General features: G+C 45.8%; 1 protein-coding gene across 2 annotated transcripts in view; it reads left to right on the forward strand.

Annotated features, from left to right (window-relative positions):
- Positions 1-17,638, forward strand: part of LOC129823873 (SPRY domain-containing SOCS box protein 4-like) — a 147,074-nt gene extending 129,436 nt beyond the window's left edge. For both annotated transcript variants that reach the window (XM_055882929.1, XM_055882928.1), the window contains one exon: positions 16,300-17,638. In XM_055882929.1, coding sequence (XP_055738904.1) covers positions 16,300-16,427 — 128 coding nt within the window. In that variant the 3' untranslated portion in view covers positions 16,428-17,638. The remainder of the gene's footprint in view (positions 1-16,299) is intronic.
- The last annotated feature ends 4,360 nt before the right edge of the window (positions 17,639-21,998 follow it).

Raw genomic sequence — 21,998 nt, forward strand, 5'->3', positions numbered from 1 at the left:
ATCTTGAGTACTTATGTACTGTAATTGTGATGCTTATTGATGCCATCGTCATCATACCTGGCCAAATGAATAGTTAATGACTATAGGATGATGTGTAATGAGGGGAGATTTTCTTATAATTTGTTATCTGTGGAACCAAGTGATGGCAGTGTAATAGCAATGTGTTTTCATGGGTCTTGTGAGGAAGGGCAGTCAATCTGGAGCTCATTTCTACAACTTTGAATCACCCAGCACTTGTGCAGTTCTCCCACCCCTTAATTTGATTTTAAGTTGTCTGATGAGTTTCTTCTTTTAATGAATTCTATGATCCATCCTTTCATTAATCAAAGACTAGCTACACTAATAATCACTCAGGACTTGATCACTCAGATTACAAAACTCAGGGAGTTTTAAGAAATACTTTGATTTGATCTGAAATTCTTAGTTTAGAGCATCTGCCTTTTTACAAGTTTTTTTTCTGGAACCTTCTACCGGGCTGTTTAGGGGAAGCTGGCTCTCATTATTCTCTCATAGCTGTTCTATAACATCCAGTGCTACACCAAGGAGCATTCTAGAACCATCCAGCGCTCCACCAAGGAGCATTCTAGAACCATCCAGCGCTCCACCAAGGAGCATTCTAGAACCATCCAGCACTCCACCAATGAGCGTTCTAGAACCATCCAGTGTTCCACCAAGGAGAGTTCTAGAAAACATCCAGTGCTCCACCAAGGAGAGTTCTAGAACCATCCAGTACTCCACCAAGGATAGTTCTAGATCCATCCAGTGCTACACCAAGGAGAGTTCTAGAACCATCCAGTGCTCCACCAAGGAGCGTTCTAGAACCATTCAGTGCTACACCAAGGAGAGTTCTAGAACCATTCAGTGCTCCACCAAGGAGAGTTCTTAGTTCTACTGGTGACTCCGTCTCCCCTAAGCTCCCGAGACGGGCGCTGCTTTAGAAAAGTCCCCAGGTTACAGAGCACTAAAGAGCTCAAATGAATTGGATTCACTCCGAAAGGCACCACTTTGATATGTTCAGTCCCTCGGTTTGTCAATCAGGCTCCAGAAATTGCTCAAGCAATAATTACAATGATGAAGCCGAACAATCCAATCCTTCCCCCTCCGTCAAATAGTAATTTTTCTCTGCAGAAGAACAAATTATATTTTTTTTCCCCAGCTAATGGGCCAGACAGTGGATGTCATAGATGAAGTCTGTCAGATGCAGGAACGAGTGCATCCCTCAAACAGATGGAGTGAAGTCTACTGTCTAAAGGTCTGCACTCTCTTTGAACAGTCTGCCAGGAGTATTTGGAAGTTTGGAAGACTTTGCTCTCGAGAACAATTAGCCTCAATAACTGGCTGAAGACTTTTCCTTTAACAATGCTCCATTGTTGACTGTGGAATAGTGGTCCACGGCTCTGGATGGTCCTCAAGGGCCGTAGTGTCTGCTAGTTTTCCTCCTTTTCTGTTATACCTGTTTGACCAAGTTGGTAAACGCTCTAGCCAAACAATAACAGTCTTTAATCATATACGTTCCAGGGAGAAATTAAACCAGCAGGACTGTGGCCCATCGAAGAGTTGTGCACTGCTGCCTTAACAAGACAACGACAAATTGGTTTAAGCAGAAGCAGACTGTCAACGAAGCTCTAGGGTACAGTGACATTGTAGCATGTTAATCTGTCCTTCGCTAAGCCTCCTCGCTTCAGGTAAGACCAGGGCTTAAACCATACACCAAGCAATGGAGGCTCCTCAGAGGAGGAAGGGGGTCACCGACCGCCCCTGACACCAAGCCTTGTGTACGTGACAAGCATAAGGATATACAGTGGTAATGGTATTCAGACCCCTTGAATTTATTTAACTGTTATTGTGTTACAAAATTGGGATTATTATTGATGTCATTTGTTTGTGATCTACACACAATACTCCTATGTCAGTGGAAGAAAAATTATATATTTTTTTGGTGTGTTAACGTTTAGAGCAAGACTCCCAGCTAGAAGATAGGCCTTACTACCGTCAATAGGCGCTTAAGGTAGTATATATAACTAAAATATAGTTGTTGCATAAGTATTCAGCTATCTGAGTCAATACATGTAAGAAACACCTTTGGCATCGATGTAAAGCTGAGAGAAAACCAGTCTGAGGGACCTTACAGATGTTGTATGTATGGAGGACAGAGTCATTAAACAATCACGTCATGCCCTATTATTTACACAGAGTGAGTCCATGGAACTTATGTGATATGTCAAGCCAAATTTACTCCTGAACTAATTTAGGCTTGCCTAAACAATAGAGGCAGAATACTTATGCTACAACTATATTTTAGTTCTGAGTTTTTTATTTATCAATATATTTGAGTTTACTTTGACATGAGAATATTTTGTGTAGATTTTTGACAAAAAAGTCACATCCATATCCATTTCTATCCCACTTTGTAACACAATAAAATGTGAAGAAATCTAAGGGGTCTGAGTACTTTTGCAAGGAACCATATGGAACACCTTAGGATGAATAGCTCCTGATTTTCACACTGGTCCAATTTCTGTCCATTTTCAGAAGAGATTACAGCTGAAAGACAATAAGAGCAAAGCGCCAAACCAAGGACATGGAGAACTATTCAGATCCTCTAACGAAAATAGAAATTCATTGTTAACAAGTGTAAAGGCATAGTCTTGCCCACACTGTTGCAGTGCGTTTGAAATGCTTTTAAGGTTTGGAAGAGGTAGGAGAATATCCAGTCTTTATACCCTCAGAGCTAGCACGACAGAGTAGCCTCCATTGGCTAGGGTCTTGACAAATGGTAGGTCTACTGTACCATTTGAAAACCGATTGCACTCTACAGTGTTACTCTGAGGACAACATGGAGAAACTTTGTTCCAGTACACCATTCAAACGCCTCACTCTAATCATCAAGACCTTTTTCAGCTGAATCTGGAGTGTAAGTGCTGTTCTTGAGCAAAAGCCTGCACACACTATCTTTTCATGGCCAGTGTTTTTGACTACTGGTATACTGTATAGACTTAGTAGGCAGGTTTTAGAAAGTGCCTCAATGTTAAAAAAGGCATTCAATGTGTCGAGTCAAACGTTTCTTTGTCTATCTTTTTGTCTTAGTAAGGCTGCTAGCTGCTGGTGGGCTTTCACAAGCACATTCAACTTTCTGCGCTCACTTTAATTCTCTCCAAGAGACAGACAGACAGACAGACAGACAGACAGACAGACAGACAGACAGACAGACAGACAGACATTTATTTATTTATTTATTTATTTATTTATTTTAGCGCCCGTCTTTATTCTGTCTAAATTTAGCCAAGATAATGAGGGCTTTGTTTTTTTATAGGCTTTGCGATTCTGGTTATGTCCAGTAGTAACCTGACACAGTGTACAGAGCTGGTGTGCGTGTGCACCAAGGTTATTATAGTTTTTATTACTTGACATATTACATTTCTATTTAGTTTTTCTATAATTTACTTTCAGTTTTAGTGTTTGGTGTTTGGGACAGAAAGTGGCCTTATCAACGGGAGGCTAGCAGTCAGCTTGTCTTCCTCCTGAAATTCTTTGTAAGTGCTGTTAGATGAACTTTGAGGTTGGTTGGGTTTTTGTTATTTATCTCTGTTCCACACACACTGCCATCTTCTGACAATTGCTTTTGTTCTTTTCAGCAATGTTTTCAGCAATTAAAATAATCCCATATGGGGCTTTGCCATTTGCGACCAACCACTGCTGATGTTGGGTTTGATGTCGCCATTGTTCACGATCATGCTCCACGCTCGCCCTCGGATTTCTTCCCTTTTGGCAACTGATAGCTAGTTATAGTGATGCACAAGCCAAGCCTATATGAAACATCGCCATCTACTGGCAGCATCTACCCTCCAGATTCAGAAGCTCCAAAACCCCATTAGGAAAAAAAGCTTCAAAACCCAATTAGATTTTTGCCCAAAGTTTAGAATGGGGGAAAAAAGTGAAACTTAACAACATTTATGATGGTTTTTATTTTGTTGTTGTTAGTTTTGCTGTAAAAGATAGCAGTTTTAGTATAGTGGTAGGTAGCCTGGCGGGTCGGAGCGTTGGGCCACTGGATCAAATCCCCGAGCTGACAAGATAAAAATCAGTCGTTCTGACCCTGAGCAAGGCAGTTAACCCACTGTTCTCCGGGCGCAGATGTCGATTAACACAGCCCCCTGCACCTCTCTGATTCAGAGGGGTTGGGTTAAATGTGGAAGACACATTTCAGTTGAATGCATTCAGTTGTACAATTCACTAGGTAACCCCATTCCCTAATTTTTGTTTTTCCAAAGTTTTTCTTAATTTTATCTTACTAAATAGTTTTTCACCAATTTTTGTTTTTAATTTAGTTTCAGTTTTGGTGTACTATAATAACCTTGGTGTGCGTGCGACCGTGTGTAATGTGGTGCTTTACTCACCCATTGTAATTGATATCGTGTATCCTCTAATCAGTGGAATATTCATGTTGGTTGAACCCATCTAGTCTCGCCCTCTATAATGTCATGCATTTGCTATCTATTATTTGATCCAGTTAACTGGCAAAATGGCAAAATGAAGGAAACACTTGAGTAAATCAGGGATACAAGGTGTATTGAAAGCAGGTGCTTCCACACAGGTGTGGTTCCTGAGTTAAGCAGTTGACCCTAAGCATGATGATGTTATGTACAGTTGAAGTCGGAAGTTTACATACACTTAGGTTGGAGTCATTAAGACTCATTTTTCAACCGCTTCACACATTTCTTGTTAACAAACTATAGTTTTGGCAAGTCGGTTAGGATATCTACTGTGTGCATGACACAAGTCATTTTTCCAACAATTGTTTACAGACAGAATATTTCACTTATAATTCACTGTATCACAATTCCAGTGGGTCAGAAGTTGACATACACTAAGTTGACTGTTGCTTGGAAAATTCCAGAAAATTATGTCATAGCTTTAGAACCTTCTAATAGGCTAATTTACATCATTTAAGTCAATTGGAAGTGTACCTGTGGATGTATTTCAAGGCCTACCTTCAAACTCAGTGCCTCTTTGCTTGACATCATGGGAAAATCAAAAGAAATCAGCCAAGACCTCAGAAAATAAATTGTAGACCTCCACAAGTCTGGTTCATCCTTGGGAGCAATTTACAAATGCCTGAACATACCACGCTCATCTGTACAAACATTAGTACGCAAGTATAAACACCATGGGACCATGCAGCCGTCATACCGCTCAGGATGGAGACGCGTTCTGTCTCCTAGAGATGAACGTACTTTGGTGCGAAAAGTGCAAATCAAACCCAGAACAACAGCAAAGGACCTTGTGAAGATTCTGGAGGAAACAGGTACAAAGTATCTATATCCACAGTAAAACGAGTCCTATATCGACCTAACCTGAAAGGCCGCTCAGCAAGGAAGAAACCACTGCTCCAAAACCGCCATAAAAAAGCCAGACTACGGTTTGCAGCTGCACATGGGGACAAAGTTTTTTTTTTTTTGAAGAAATGTTCTCTGGTCTGATGAAACAAAAATAGAACTGTTTGGCCATAATGCTCATCGTTATGTTTGGAGGAAAAAGGGGGATGCTTGCAAGCCGAAGAACACCATCCCAACCGTGAATCACGGGGGTGGCAGCATCATGTTGTGGGGGTGTTTTGCTGCAGGAGGGACTGGTGCACTTCACAAAATAGATGGCATCATGAGGCAGGAAAATTATGTGGATTTATTGAAGCAACATCTCAAGACATCAGTCAGGAAGTTAAAGCATACTTCCAAAGTTGTGGCAAAATGGCTTAAGGACATCACAGTCAAGGTATTGGAGTGGCCATCACGAAGCCCTGACCTCAATCCCATAGAAAATGTGTGGGCAGAACTGAAGAAGCGTGTGCGAGCAAGGAGGCCTACAAACCTGACTCAGTTACACCAGCTCTGTGAGGAGGAATGGGCCAAAATTCACCCAACTTATTGTGGGAAGCTTGTGGAAGACTACCCGAAACGGTTGACCCTGTAACGGAAATCCTCCTCCTCTTCAACCGAAAAGGAGGAGTAGTGATTGAACCAAGGCGCAGCGGGTTGTGATGACATAATTTTAATAAAACAAGACGGGGAAAACACGAAACGAAACCACTTGAATAATTACAAAACAAATAGACGACGTAGACAAACCTGAACAATACAAACTTACATATAACACGAAGAACGCACGAACAGGGAAAATAGACTACACAAAAAGAACGATGTACAAACAAACCGAACAGTCCCGTATGGTGCGACAAACACTGACACAGGAGACAACCACCCACAACGAACACTGTGAAACAACCTACCTAAATATGACTCTCAATTAGAGGAAAACGCCAAACACCTGCCTCTAATTGAGAGCCATACCAGGCAACCCTTAAACCAACATAGAAACAGAAAACATAGAATGCCCACCCAAACTCACATCCTGACCAACTAACACATACAACAAACTAACAGAAATAGGTCAGGAACGTGACATAAGCCCCCCCTTAAGGTGCAAACTCCGGGCGCACCAGCACAAAGTTTAGGGGAGGGTCTGGGTGGGCATCTGACCACGGTGGTGGCGCAGGCTCAGGACGAGGTCCCCACCCCACCATAGTCAATCCCAGCTTGCTAATCCCCCTCAGAATGACGACCCCTCTATTCCACCCACCTAATATATGCAACACAAAATAAAGGGACAGCTCCGGGACAAGGTAGCTCAGGACATAGAGGTAGGTGAGAATAGAGAGGTAGATAGAGAGGTAGCTCAGGATAGAGAGGTAGCTCAGGATAGAGAGGTAGCTCAGGATAGAGAGGTAGCTCAGGATAGAGAGGTAGCTCAGGATAGAGAGGTAGCTCAGGATAGAGAGGTAGCTCAGGATAGAGAGGTAGCTCAGGATAGAGAGGTAGCTCAGGATAGAGAGGTAGCTCAGGATAGAGAGGTAGCTCAGGATAGAGGGGCAGCTCAGGATAGAGGGGCAGCTCCGGACAGAGAGGCAGCTCTGGACTGAGGGGCAGTTCTGGATACATGGCAGCTCTGGATGCTCATGACTAGCTGACGGCTCTGGACGCTCATGGCTGGCTGACCGCTCTGGACGCTCATGGCTCGCTGGCGGCTCTGGCAGATCCTGTCTGGTTGGCGGCTCTGGCAGATCCTGTCTGGTTGGCGGCTCTGGCAGATCCTGTCTGGTTGGCGGCTCTGGCAGATCCTGTCTGGTTGGCGGCTCTGGCAGATCCTGTCTGGTTGGCGGCTCTGGCAGATCCTGTCTGGTTGGCGGCTCTGGCAGATCCTGTCAGGTTGGCGGCTCTGGCAGATCCTGGCTGGTTGGCGGCTCTGGCAGATCCTGTCTGGTTGGTGGCTCTAGCGGCTCCTGACTGACTAACGGCTCTGACGGCTCGGGACAGACGGACGGCTCAGACGGCACTGGGCAGACGGATGGCTCAGACGGCGCTGGGGAGACGGATGGCTCAGACGGCGCTGGGGAGACGGATGGCTCAGACGGCACTGAGGAGACGGATGGCTCAGATGGCGCTGATGAGACGGATGGCTCAGACGGCGCTGAGGAGACGGATGGCTCAGACTGATCCTGTCTAGCGGAAGGCTTTGGCTGCTCCTGTCTGGTGGAAGGCTCTAGCGGCTCCTGTCTGGCGGAAGGCTCTAGCGGCTCCAGTCTGGCGGAAGGCCCTGTAGGCTCATGGCAGACGGGCGGCTTTGCAGGCTCATGGCAGACGGGCGGCTTTGAAGGCTCAATACAGACGAGCAGTTCATGCGGCGCTTGGCAGACGGACAGTTCAGGCGCCGTTGCGCAGACGGCAGACTCTGGCCGGCTGAGACGCACTGTAGGCCTGGTGCGTGGTGCCGGAACTGGAGGCACCGGACTGGAGACACGCACTTCAAGCCTAGTGCGAGGAGCAAGGACAGGGCACACTGGACTCTCAAAGCGTACTATTTGCCTGGTGCGTGGTACCGGCACTAGTGGCACCGGGCTGAGTGCACGCACATCAGGACGAGTACGGGGAGAAGGAACAGTGTGTACAGGGCTCTGGAGACGCACAGGTGGCTTAGTGCGTGGTGCCGGAACTGGAGGCACTGGGCTGGAGACACGCACCATAGGGAGAGTGCGTGGAGGAGAAACAGGGCTCTGGAAACGCACTGGAAGCCTGGTGCGTGGTGTAGGCACTGGTGGTACTGGGCTGGGGCGGGGAGGTAGTGCCGGAAATACCGGACCGTGCAAGCGTACTGGCTCCCTTGAGCACTGAGCCCGCCCAACCTTACCTGGTTGAATGCTCCCCGTCGCCCACCCAGTGTGGGGAGGTGGAATAACCCGCACCGGGCTATGTAGGCGAACCGGGGACACCATGCGTAAAGCTGGTGCCATGTAAGCCGGCCCAAAGAGACGTACTGGTGGCCAGATATGTAGAGCCGGCTTCATGGCACTTGGCTCAATGCTCAATCTAGCCCCACCAGTGCGGGGAGGTGGAATAACCCGCACTGGGCTATGCACACGTACAGGAGACACCGTGCGCTCTACTGCGTAACACGGTGTCTGCCCGTACTCCCGCTCTCCACGGTTAGCCTGGTAAGTGGGCGCAGGTCTCCTACCTGCCCTTGGCCCACTACCTCTTATCCCCACCCCCCCCCAAGACATTTTTGGGTAGTACTCACGGGCTTTTCGGGCTTCCGTGCTAGACGCGTCCCCTCATAACGCCGGTTCCCTTCTCCGGTTCCCTCTGCTCTCCTCAGTGCCTCCAGCTGTTCCCATGGGAGGCGATCCCTTCCAGCCAGGATCTCCTCCCATGTGTAGCAACCTTTACCGTCCAAAACATCCTCCCATGTCCATTCCTCCTTCTTGCGCTGTCCCTTCCTCCCGTTACACCGCTGCTTGGTTCTGGTTATTTGGTGGGTGGTTCTGTAACGGAAATCCTCCTCCTCTTCAACCGAAAAGGAGGAGTAGTCATTGAACCAAGGCGCAGCGGGTTGTGATGACATAATTTTAATAAAACAAGACGGGAAAAACACGAAACGAAACCACTTGAATAATTACAAAACAAATAAACGACGTAGACAAACCTGAACAATACGAACTTACATATAACACGAAGAACGCACGAACAGGGAAAATAGACTACACAAAAAGAACGATGTACAAACAAACCGAACAGTCCCGTATGGTGCGACAAACACTGACACACGAGACAACCACCCACAACGAACACTGTGAAACAACCTACCTAAATATGACTCTCAATTAGAGGAAAACGCCAAACACCTGCCTCTAATTGAGAGCCATACCAGGCAACCCTTAAACCAACATAGAAACAGAAAACATAGAATGCCCACCCAAACTCACGTCCTGACCAACTAACACATACAACAAACTAACAGAAATAGGTCAGGAACGTGACAGACCCAAGTTAAACAATTGAAAGGCAATGCTACCATATACTAATGGAGTGTATGTAAACTTCTGACCCACTGGGAATGTGATGAAAAAAATAAAAGCTGAAATAAATAATTCTCTACTATTATTCTGGAATTTCACATACTTAAAATAAAGTGGTGATCCTAACTGACCTAAAACAGGGAATTTTTACTAGGATTAAAAGTCAGGAATTGCGAAAAACTGAGTTTAAATGTATTTGGCTAAGGTGTATGTAAACTTCCGACTTCAACTGTATGTAAATGCCCAGTTGCCCATTATTTTGGCTACTGTGGCTAGAAGAAGAGAGATCTCGTGATGGGCGCTCTGTGGGTTGTTGTGATGGGCGCTCTGTGTGATGTCGTGATGGGCGCTCTGTGTGATGTCGTGATGGGCGCTCTGTGTGATGTCGTGATGGGCGCTCTGTGTGATGGGCGCTCTGTGTGATGTCGTGATGGGCGCTCTGTGTGATGTCGTGATGGGCGCTCTGTGTGATGGGCGCTCTGTGTGATGGGCGCTCTGTGTGATGGGCGCTCTGTGTGATGGGCGCTCTGTGTGATGTCGTGATGGGCGCTCTGTGTGATGGGCGCTCTGTGTGATGTCGTGATGGGCGCTCTGTGTGTTGTCGTGATGGGCGCTCTGTGTGATGTCGTGATGGGCGCTCTGTGTGATGTCGTGATGGGCGCTCTGTGTGATGGGCGCTCTGTGTGATGGGCGCTCTGTGTGATGGGCGCTCTGTGTGATGGGCGCTCTGTGTGATGTCGTGATGGGCGCTCTGTGTGATGGGCGCTCTGTGTGATGTCGTGATGGGCGCTCTGTGTGTTGTCGTGATGGGCGCTCTGTGTGTTGTCGTGATAGGAGCACTGTGGGTTGTTGTGATAGGAGCACTGTGGGTTGTTGTGATAGGAGCACTGTGGGTTGTTGTGATAGGAGCACTGTGGGTTGTTGTGATAGGAGCACTGTGGGTTGTTGTGATAGGAGCACTGTGGGTTGTTGTGATAGGAGTACTGTGGGTTGTTGTGATAGGAGCACTGTGTGTTGTTGTGATAGGAGCACTGTGGGTTGTTGTGATAGGAGCACTGTGGGTTGTTGTGATAGGAGTACTGTGTGTTGTTGTGATAGGAGCACTGTGGGTTGTTGTGATAGGAGTACTGTGGGTTGTTGTGATAGGAGCACTGTGGGTTGTTGTGATAGGAGCACTGTGGGTTGTTGTGATAGGAGTACTGTGGGTTGTTGTGATAGGAGCACTGTGGGTTGTTGTGATAGGAGTACTGTGGGTTGTTGTGATAGGAGCACTGTGGGTTGTTGTGATAGGAGCACTGTGGGTTGTTGTGATAGGAGTACTGTGGGTTGTTGTGATAGGAGCACTGTGGGTTGTTGTGATAGGAGTACTGTGGGTTGTTGTGATAGGAGCACTGTGGGTTGTTGTGATAGGAGTACTGTGGGTTGTTGTGATAGGAGTACTGTGGGTTGTTGTGATAGGAGTACTGTGGGTTGTTGTGATAGGAGTACTGTGTGTTGTTGTGATGGGCGCTCTGTGTGATGTTGTGATAGGAGCACTGTGGGTTGTTGTGATAGGAGTACTGTGTGTTGTTGTGATAGGAGCACTGTGGGTTGTTGTGATAGGAGCACTGTGGGTTGTTGTGATAGGAGTACTGTGGGTTGTTGTGATAGGAGCACTGTGGGTTGTTGTGATAGGAGCACTGTGGGTTGTTGTGATAGGAGCACTGTGGGTTGTTGTGATAGGAGTACTGTGGGTTGTTGTGATAGGAGCACTGTGGGTTGTTGTGATGGGCGCTCTGTGTGATGTCGTGATGGACGCTCTGTGTGATGTCGTGATGGACGCTCTGTGTGATGTTGTGATGGGCGCTCTGTGTATTGTCAGTCTCCTCCAATGACGCCATAGCTATCCAGGTCTAATGTTAGGAAAGGTTACGTCAATGTTATAACTGACATTTCCCATGACTTGAGTCAATTTGGGAATTAGTCGTTTCGGCAAGCTCTGAGACAGACGTGAAACTTGTTGGATTTACCTAGTACAGGGGTAGGCAACTAGATTCAGTTGCGGGATGATTTTTGTATAGATTATATTTGAAAATAGATATAAAAAAAAATAGCTATAAAAATATATATACAAATATTTGTGGGAATATTTGTGAACAGATTTCCTAAATGAAACTCGTTTTAGCTGTTACTGATGAATTTAGTCTGTTGCCGACCCCTGACCCAGTAAGTATTATCAGTTATCTGTTATCCATCTGAATTGTACTCATTGTTTCCCTATTTTAGTACAGTGGCCAACATATCAGTCTCTGGTTTCTTTGTCAAAGCTGTACTGTAGCACGACTCCGTCAAAGTGTAGCACGACTTATAAGAAAGCGCAGATGCGTCCCTCAGGCAACAGCAACAGTGGGATGTCATCTTACAGCGGGCATCACTGCAATAGACTCCTCATGAGCTCTCTCTCTCTCTCTCTCTCTCTCTCTCTCTCTCTCTCTCTCTCTCTCTCTCTCTCTCTCTCTCTCTCTCTCTCTCTCTCTCTCTCTCTCTCTCTCTCTCATGAGCTCTCTCTCGCTCTCTCTCTCTCTCTCATGAGCTCTCTCTTGCTCTCATGAGCTCTCTCTCGCTCTCTCTCGCTCTCATGAGCTCTCTCTCTCTCATGAGCTCTCTCCCGCTCTCTCTCTCTCTCTCTCTCTCTCTCTATATGGATGAGTGCTCCTTGTTTTTGCGCCCCGGTCTGAGCATCCTCTATCCCTGGGCGAACCTTCGCTGGCAGTGATGGCAAGGGTCACAGAGTTTTGCGGGCAGGGACATGCCCCCCAAGGTTGCTGTCCCAATACAATACCCAGCATAAGCAGTGTTGCCGTTACCAGCCCTTCTGGTTTGGTATAGAGTCCCGAATAATTTGCCTAAACTAGAGCAGGGTGAGTACAAACAGTAAAGCTATTCTGGGATATTTTTCTAACGCATGACTAATATGAATACATGCAATGTGATCAATGTTAATCGACTACCTCAATCCTCAATCTTGATTTCAGTCCAAGTTGGCAGCCCTATATGAAAGGGTCTCATAATTCACTAGCAACACTACCTTTCAACAAGACCTGCAGGAGACGAGCCAAACAGAACTGCGAAAATTAACTCTGTCCTTTTTAGATTGGCATTTGCAATTAGTTTCTCCCAAGGTGGCTCCACTCTACTAATAAGATGTCAACAAATATACATTTTCATTAGGTAATAGCTACCTGCCCTTGTCTCCTCCTTCACCCTACCAGTATGATAACATCCATTCTTTTCCCATACTAGTAGTCCAGACTCCAAAAGGAAAGGAGACGTTGAAGAGTATTGGGATGCCACCCAACTTTTCTCCTGGGATGCCACCCAAAACATCAGCCAGGAAGCATAGGAACTGAGAAGTGGTCTGTGGTCACCACCTGCAGAATCACTCCTGTTTTGGGGGGTGTCTTGCTAATTGCCTATAATTTCCACCTTTTGTCTATTCCATTTGCACAACAGCATGTGAAATGTATTGTCAATCAGTGTTGCTTCCTAAGTGGACAGTTTGATTTCACAGAAGTGTGATTGACTTGGAGTTACATTGTGTTGTTTAAGTGTTCCCTTTATTTTTTTGAGCAGTGTATATCCTACCAACAGGACATTAAAAACTGTAATATCTTATGTTTCACCGAGTCATGGCTGAACGACAACATTAAGAGCATGCAGCTGGTGGTTTATACACTCTATCGGCAGGATAGAACGGCAGCCTCTGGTAAGACACGGGGCGAGGGCCTATGCATATATGTAAACAACAGCTGGTGCACGATATCTAAGGAAGTCTTGAGGTTTTGCTCACCTGAGGTAGAGCATCTCATGATAAGCTGTAGACCACGCTATCTACCTAGAGAGTTTTCATGTTTATTTTTTGTAGCTGTCTACATACCACCACACACCGATGCTGGCACTAAGACCGCACTCAATGAGCTGTATACCGTCATAAGCAAACAGGAGACCACTCACCCAGAGGCGGCGCTCCCTAGTGACTGGCAACTTTAATGCAGGGAAACTTAAATCAGTTTTACCTCATTTCTATCAGCATGTTGAATGTGCAACCAGAGGGGAAAAAATTCTAGACCACCTTTACTCCATACACAGAGACGCGTACAAAGCATCTCCCTCGCCCTCCGTTTGGCAAATCTGACCATAACTCTATCCTCCTGATTCCTGCTTACAAGCAAAAATGTAAGCAAGAAGCACCAGTGACTCGGTCTATAAAAGTGGTCAAATGAAGCACATGCTAAACTACAGGACTGTTTTGCTAGCACAGACTGGAATATGTTCCTGGGATTTTTCATATGGCATTGAGGAGTACACCACATCAGTCACTGGCTTTATCAATAAGTGCATCGAGGACGTCGTCCCCACAGTGACTATACGTACATACCCCAACCAGATGCCATGGATTACGGACAACATCCGCACTGAGCTAAAGGGTAGAGCTGCCGCTTTCAAGGAGCGGGACTCTAACCCGGAAGCTTATAAGAAATCCCTCAATGCCCTCAGACGAACCATCAAACAGGTAAAGTGTCAATACAGGACCAAGATCGAATCGTACTACACCGGCTCTGACGCTCGTCGGATGTGGCAGGGCTTGCAAACTATTACAGACTACAAAGGGAAGCACAGCCGAGAGCTGCCCAGTGACATGAGCCTACCAGACGAGCTAAATAACTAAATTCTTCATATGCTTGCTTCGAGGCAAGTAACACCTGAAACATGCATGAGAGCATCAGCTGTTCCGGACGACTGTGGGACACTCTACGTAACCGATGTGAGTAAGACCTTTAAACAGGTCAACATTCACAAGGCCGCAGGGCCAGACTGATTACCAGGACGTGTACTCCGAGAATGCGCTGACCAACTAGCAAGTGTCTTCACTGATATTTTCTGTGATACCAACATGTTTCAAGCAGACCACCATAGTCCCTGTGCCCAACAACACTAAGGTAACCTGCCTAAATGACTACCGACCCATAGCACTCACGTCTGTAGCCATGAAATGCTTTGATAGGCTGGTCATGACTCACATCAACACCATTATCCCAGAAACCCACTCCAATTTGCATACCGCATCAACAGATCCACAGATGATGCAATCTATATTGCACACCACACTGCCCTTTCCCACCTGGACAAAAGGAACACATGTGAGAATGCTGTTCATTGACTACAGCTCAGTGTTCAACACAGCAGTGCCCTCAAAGCTCATCACTAAACTAAGGACCTAAGTGACCCTCCCTCTGCAACTGGATCCTGGACTTCCTGACGGGCCACCCCCAGGTGGTAAGGGTAGGTAACATCACATCCTCCATGCTAATCCTCAACACAGGAGCCCCTCAGGGGTGTGTGCTCAGTCCCCTCCTGTACTCCCTGTTCACTCATGACTGCATTGCCAGGCACGACTCCAACACCATCATTAAGTTTGCTGAAGACACAACAGTGGTAGGCCTGATCATCGACAACGATGAGACAGCCTATAGGGAGGAGGTCAGAGACCTGACCGTGTGGTATAAGGACAACAATCTCTCCCTGAACGTGATCAAGACAAAGGAGATGATTGTGGACTGCAGGAAAAGGAGTACTGAGTACATGCTCCCATTCTCATCGACGGGGCTGTAGGGGAGCAGGTTGAGAGCATCAAGTTCCTTGGCGTCTACATCACCAACAAACTACCATGGTCCAAGCAGTCGTGAAGAGGGCACAACAACAAAACCTATTCCCCCTCGCGAGACTGAAAAGTTTTGGCATGGGTCCTCAGATCCTCAAAAGGTTTTACAGCTGCACCATCGAGAGCATCCTGACGGGTTGCATCACTGCCTGGTATGGCAACTGCTCGGCCTCTGAGCGCAAGGCACTACAGAGGGTAGTGCCAGTACGTCACTGGGGCCAAGCTTCCTGCCATCCAGAACCTCTATACCAGGCGGTGTCAGAGGAAGGTCCTAAAAATGGTTAAAGACTCCAGCCACCCTAGTCATAGACTGTTCTCTCTGCTACCGCACGGCAAGCGGTAACAGAGCGCCAAGTCTAGGTCCAAGAGGCTTCTAAACAGCTTCTACCCCCAAGCCATAAGAACAGCTAATCAAATACCTACCCAAACTATTGCACCCCTCCCCCTCTCACGCTGCTGCTACTCTCTGTTATTATCTATGCATAGTCACTTTAATAACTCTACCTACATGTACATTTTTATCTCAGTTACCTCGACTAACCGGTGCCCCCTAACATTGACTCTGTACCGGTACCCCTGTATATAGCCCCGCTATTGTTATTTACTGCTGCTCTTTAATTATTTGTTATTAATATATCTTACTCTTTTTTGTGGTATTTTTTTTAAACTGCATTGTTAGTTAAGGGCTTGTAAGTAAGTAAGCATTTCACTGTAAGGTCTACACCTGTTGTATTCGGCGCATGTGACAAATACAAATGGATTTGATTTGAACGTGGTCGGAGAGACTTGTTTCTACTGTAGATGTTGGTCATGTCTTTATGGGAAACGGGTATAGGCAGATGGGAGACGATAGTGTCACTCTACCAGGCTGTGAAACGGAGCAGGCACTAAAGGTGATATGAAATATTTAGATGGGAGCATCAGCTGGGGAGTGGGTGGGAGAGGAGGGGAGTTACAACAACACTCTCTTTTGTGCATATTCAAACACGTACACATTAACACAGATGCATTCTGTATGCATGCATTGTTCTGATCCACATGTGCAAGGAAACACATAACCAACCACACACTCACTGTCACAGATCCTCTTCCCTTGTCACACACATTGAAAAGTTCATTCTGTATTTTGCTAACTTTTTACCTTGTAAAAACCACCAAGTAACCTTTCCTCTTCTCTTCCTGGTTACAGCGGAGCCCCTCCCCCTGGTGGACCTGTGTCGTCGGGCCGCCCGGGTCGCGTTGGGCCGAGAGCGCCTCCAGGAGATAGAGACCCTGCCCTTACCACAGTCTCTCAAAAATTACCTCCAGTACCAATGACCAGACCCGTACCGCCTGACCAGACCCCTACCAATGACCAGACCAGTACCGCACACCACCAACTGGGACCATCCGGACAGAAACCATGATGAACTAAGTGTAATGGAAGATGGAGAGAACAAGAGGGGGGTTGAATGAACGCCGGCGGACAACGGAAGCGGAATGTTTACACTGTGGGCTGTAGCTCTGCGATTAATGGATGGAAACTTGAGTTCAGATTTTTGACCGGAGGATGATGGATACTCGAGTATCCGGGTTTTGACCCATTTTGGACTTTTTTAATGATTGATGGCTGTAGCTCTCTTCCAATGAATACCCTATTTGACAGAATGGTATGATCCACAGTCACTTTTAAGTATGGCAATAAGTGGTGGTTTTAGGAGGCTACCTGCTGGTTGGAGTGAGAACTGCGCCTAGAAAGCACACAAACTATCCCGGGAGGCTTTGGAACTCAGATCACTGCTCCTGGATACACTATACCCAAGGTCTCCTACCATGTCAGTCCAATCAGCAGACAGACACAGGACATTTCTACAGGGCTCAAATGTGTTTGAGTCCATTTTGCGTTCAACGGGCCTGGAGCCCACTGGTACCATACAATATCTTCCCCGCTGTGTTAAAGGACCCATTAAAGGACTCTGCCAGTTCTAGTCTTACTAGATCTAGGAAAACCTAGTTTTTCTGGATCTACATCAAGTAATACAAGGGGAAACTGTAGTACACTACTACATGAACAATGGCACAGCAGCCATTTGGGGAGGGGGGTGGGTTCAAGGATGGTTATGGATGACCACACACACACCTAGCAATCATTCTTTTTCTCAAAATGCTTGAGTCACTTTTGTTATTTCTAAGTTTGTACCCTATATTTTATAGTGAGTGTGGATTATAATTTTGATGACGATGATGATAGGATGATGATGATGTTATTTATTTATCATGATGTAGTTCCTTTTTTAAATTGATCATGATGGTTACGTTCAGGTAAATATACTACACCAATATGGGAGATGATGATCAGCTCTGTCTCCCTAAGGCTTTTCTTAACAGGATGCTCCTTTTGTTATTATGATATGATCGCTGATGGTTTTAATCTATATCTGCCTGCTGGGATGAGACACCAGGGTCATACTGGGGCACACAGTGGAATGTATGGACAGTGATGTCATTAGCAGATCTGAAATGTGAATAAAAGCAAAGTGAATGAAAAACGTTTTCTGGGACGATGATCTCTGTGGCACAAGGTTGGGCTGCCAGCTGTGTGTTTGTTTAGGGAGGCTGGGGAAGGTGTGTGTGTGTGCTTGCCTTTCCAGGGAGGCAGATTTTTTGCTGTGTTTTTTTCTCTGTATGTTTACGCTGTCAGTCACGCTCAGAGGAACCAGGGCATCCTCAAATCCAGCTGTGACAGTTTGTGTAACCTCATCGACCCTCGACCTCAGCTGACTTAACTCCTTACCCCCGTTTATATCTGCACCCAGATCTCTCTTTCTCTACCTACCTTTCTCTTTCTCTACCTACAGTTGAAGTCACAAGTTAGCATACACCTTAGCCAAATACATTTTAACTCAGTTTTTCAATTCCTGACATTTAATCCTAGTAACAATTCCCTGTCTTAGGTCAGTTAGGATCACCACTTTATTTTAATAATGTGAAATGTCAGAATAATAGTAGAGTGATTTATTTCAGCTTTTATTTCTTTCATCACATTCCCAGTGGGTCAGAAGTTTACATGCACTCAATTAGTATTTGGTAGCATTGCCTTTAAATTGTTTAACTTGGGTGAAACGTTTCGGGTAGCCTTCCACAAGCTTCCCACAATAAGTTGGGTGAATTTTGGCCCATTCCTCCTCACAGAGCTGGTGTAACTGAGTCAGGTTTGTAGGCCTCCTTGCTCACACACACGTTTTCAGTTCTGCTCACAGATTTTCTATGGGATTGAGGTCAGGGCTTTGTGGTGGCCACTCCAATACCTTGACTTTGTTGTCCTTAAGCCATTTTCCACATCTTTGGAAGTATGCTTGGGGTCATTGTCCATTTGGAAGACCCATTTGCGACCAAGCTTTAACTTCCTGACTGATGTCTTGAGATGTTGCTTCAATATATCCACATAATTTTCCTGCCTCATGATGCCATCTATTTTGTGAAGTGCACCAGTCTCTCCTACAGCAAAGCACCCCCACAACATGATGCTGCCACCCCCATGCTTCATGAATGAGATGGTGTTCTTCGGCTTGCAAGCATCCCCCTTTTTCCTCCAAACATAACGATGGCCATTATGGCCAAACAGTTCTATTTTTGTTTCATCAGACCAGAGAACATTTCTCCAAAAAGTATGATCTTTGTCTCCATGTGCAGTTGCAAACCGTAGTCTGGCTTTTTTATGGCAGTTTTGGAACAGTGGCTTCTTCCTTGCTGTGCGGCCTTTCATGTTTTGTCGATATAGGACTCATTTTACTGTGGATATAGATACGTTTGTACCTGTTTCCTCCAGCATCTTCACAAGGTCCTTTGCTGTTGTTCTGGGATTGATTTGCACTTTTCACACCAAAGTACGTTCATTTCTAGGAGACAGAATCTCCTTCCTGAGCGGTATGATGGCTGCGTGGTCCCATGGTGTTTATACTTGCGTACTATTGTTTATACAGATAAACGTGGTACCTTCAGGCGTTTGGAAATTGCTCCCAATTGTGGAGGTCTACAATTTTTATTTTCTGAGGTCTTGGCTGATTTCTTTTGATTTTCCAATGATGTCAAGCAAAGAGGCACTGAGTTCGTTAGAAGCGTCTAAAGCCATGACATCATTTTCTGGAATTTTCCAAGCTGTTTAACGGCACAGTCAACTTAGTGTATGTAGACTTCTGACCCACTGGAATTGTGATACAGTGAGTTATAAGTTAAATAATCTGTCTGTAAACAAATGTTGCCAAAACTGTAGTTGGTTAACAAGAAATGAGTGGAGTGGTTGAAAACGAGTTTTAATGAAACTGTACCTCTCTCCATCTCTACCTACCATCTCTACCTACCTCTCTCTTTCCATCTCTACCTACCATCTCTACCTACCTCTCTCTTTCCATCTCTACCTACCTCTCTCTTTCCATCTCTACCTACCTCTCTCTCTTCATCTCTCTTTCCATCTCTACCTACCATCTCTACCTCCCTCTCTCTTTCCATCTCTACCTACCTCTCTTCATCTCTACCTACCTCTCTTCATCTCTACCTACCTCTCTCTTTCCATCTCTACCTACCTCTCTTCATCTCTACCTACCTCTCTCTTTCCATCTCTACCTACCTCTCTTCATCTCTACCTACCTCTCTCTTTCCATCTCTACCTACCTCTCTTCATCTCTACCTACCTCTCTCTTTCCATCTCTACCTACCTCTCTCTTTCCATCTCTACCTACCTCTCTCTTTCCATCTCTACCTACCTCTCTTCATCTCTACCTACCTCTCTCTTTCCATCTCTACCTACCTCTCTCTCTTCATCTCTACCTACCTCTCTCTTTCCATCTCTACCTACCTCTCTTCATCTCTACCTACCTCTCTCTTTCCATCTCTACCTACCTCTCTCTCTTCATCTCTACCTACCTCTCTCTTTCCATCTCTACCTACCTCTCTCTTTCCATCTCTACCTACCTCTCTTCATCTCTACCTACCTCTCTCTTTCCATCTCTACTTACCTCTCTTCATCTCTACCTACCTCTCTCTTTCCATCTCTACCTACCTCTCTTCATCTCTACCTACCTCTCTTCATCTCTACCTACCTCTCTCTTTCCTTCTCTACCTACCTCTCTTTCCTTCTCTACCTACCTCTCTTCATCTCTACCTACCTCTCTCTTTCCATCTCTACCTACCTCTCTCTTTCCATCTCTACCTACCTCTCTTCATCTCTACCTACCTCTCTCTTTCCATCTCTACCTACCTCTCTCTCTTCATCTCTACCTCTCTCTCTTCATCTCTACCTACCTCTCTCTTTCCATCTCTACCTACCTCTCTTCATCTCTACCTACCTCTCTCTTTCCATCTCTACCTACCTCTCTCTCTTCATCTCTACCTACCTCTCTCTTTCCATCTCTACCTACCTCTCTCTTTTCATCTCTACCTCCCTCTCTCTTTCCATCTCTACCTACCTCTCTTCATCTCTACCTACCTCTCTCTTTCCATCTCTACCTACCTCTCTCTTTCCATCTCTCTACATGCCTCCCACTCGCCATCTTTCTCAACCTCACATCTTGTCTATTACGCAGAGAAAACTCCTCAGCTTGTAACTGCAGTTTTCCCCCTAGTGATAATTTTCTAAGATCCCTCGAAATTATTAGAGATATTAAGTGGATGATCAGTGCTGAATTTAAGTGGACAATTCCTTGGAACATCTTAAATAAGTTTGAAGAGGATTTACCCTCTTGAGAATGGCCGAGGCCAGCAAATTGGCTTCCACTCCACTAAGCTCAGCCATTGAATCTCAAAGCCTGCAGTTTTATTTTACATTTGAACAAAAGTGAATTTTTATGCCTTGATCAGACAGCTAGCTATAAATATAGCCGGTTCAGCCTTTAGCTTAGCATGGATACATGGACCCGTACTAAGCTGATACATGGACTTGCGTAAGTGAAAATGATAGATCTTCAAAGGGAGCACTAAGTGCACATCCCAAATGTGGCAGTCGGGATAATGGAGCAGACATCTGCCAGACTGGGGCTTACATCTCTGTTGTACAATGTGATATCAGAGTTTCACATCCGCCCAAGTCTCCAGTCTCCCTATCTCGGTATGTAAGGGATTGCTGTATTGGAAATCAATGCCAGACAGCGTGATACTACTCTTCCGTACCGGCCTTGAAATGGGCTCGGGTTTTTTTTCTCTCCCAAACTCCTGTTTTGGAAGCAGCTCAAATGTAATTGTAAAACAAGACTACATGGGGTTTGATCAAAGGTCTGTTGGAATCATTCTGTTTGAGTGCAAGGACACGTGGAGGATATATATATATATATATATATACACTGCTCAAAAAAATAAAGGGAACACTTAAACAACACAATGTAACTCCAAGTCAATCACACTTCTGTGAAATCAAACTGTCCACTTAGGAAGCAACACTGATTGACAATAAATTTCACATGCTGTTGTGCAAATGGAATAGACAAAAGGTGGAGATTATAGGCAATTAGCAAGACACCCCCAAAAAAGGAGTGATTCTGCAGGTGGTGACCACAGACCACTTCTCAGTTCTTATGCTTCCTGGCTGATGTTTTGGTCACTTTTGAATGCTGGCGGTGCTCTCACTCTGGTGGTAGCATGAGACGGAGTCTACAACCCACACAAGTGGCTCAGGTAGTGCAATTCATCCAGGATGGCACATCAATGCGAGCTGTGGCAAAAAGGTTTGCTGTGTCTGTCAGCGTAGTGTCCAGAGCATGGAGGCGCTACCAGGAGACAGGCCAGTACATCAGGAGACGTGGAGGAGGCCGTAGGAGGGCAACAACCCAGCAGCAGGACCGCTACCTCCGCCTTTGTGCAAGGAGGTGCACTGCCAGCGCCCTGCAAAATGACCTCCAGCAGGCCACAAATGTGCAT

This window comes from Salvelinus fontinalis, chromosome 26 (assembly GCF_029448725.1).
Source record: "Salvelinus fontinalis isolate EN_2023a chromosome 26, ASM2944872v1, whole genome shotgun sequence".
Classification (NCBI taxonomy): Eukaryota; Metazoa; Chordata; class Actinopteri; order Salmoniformes; family Salmonidae; genus Salvelinus; species Salvelinus fontinalis.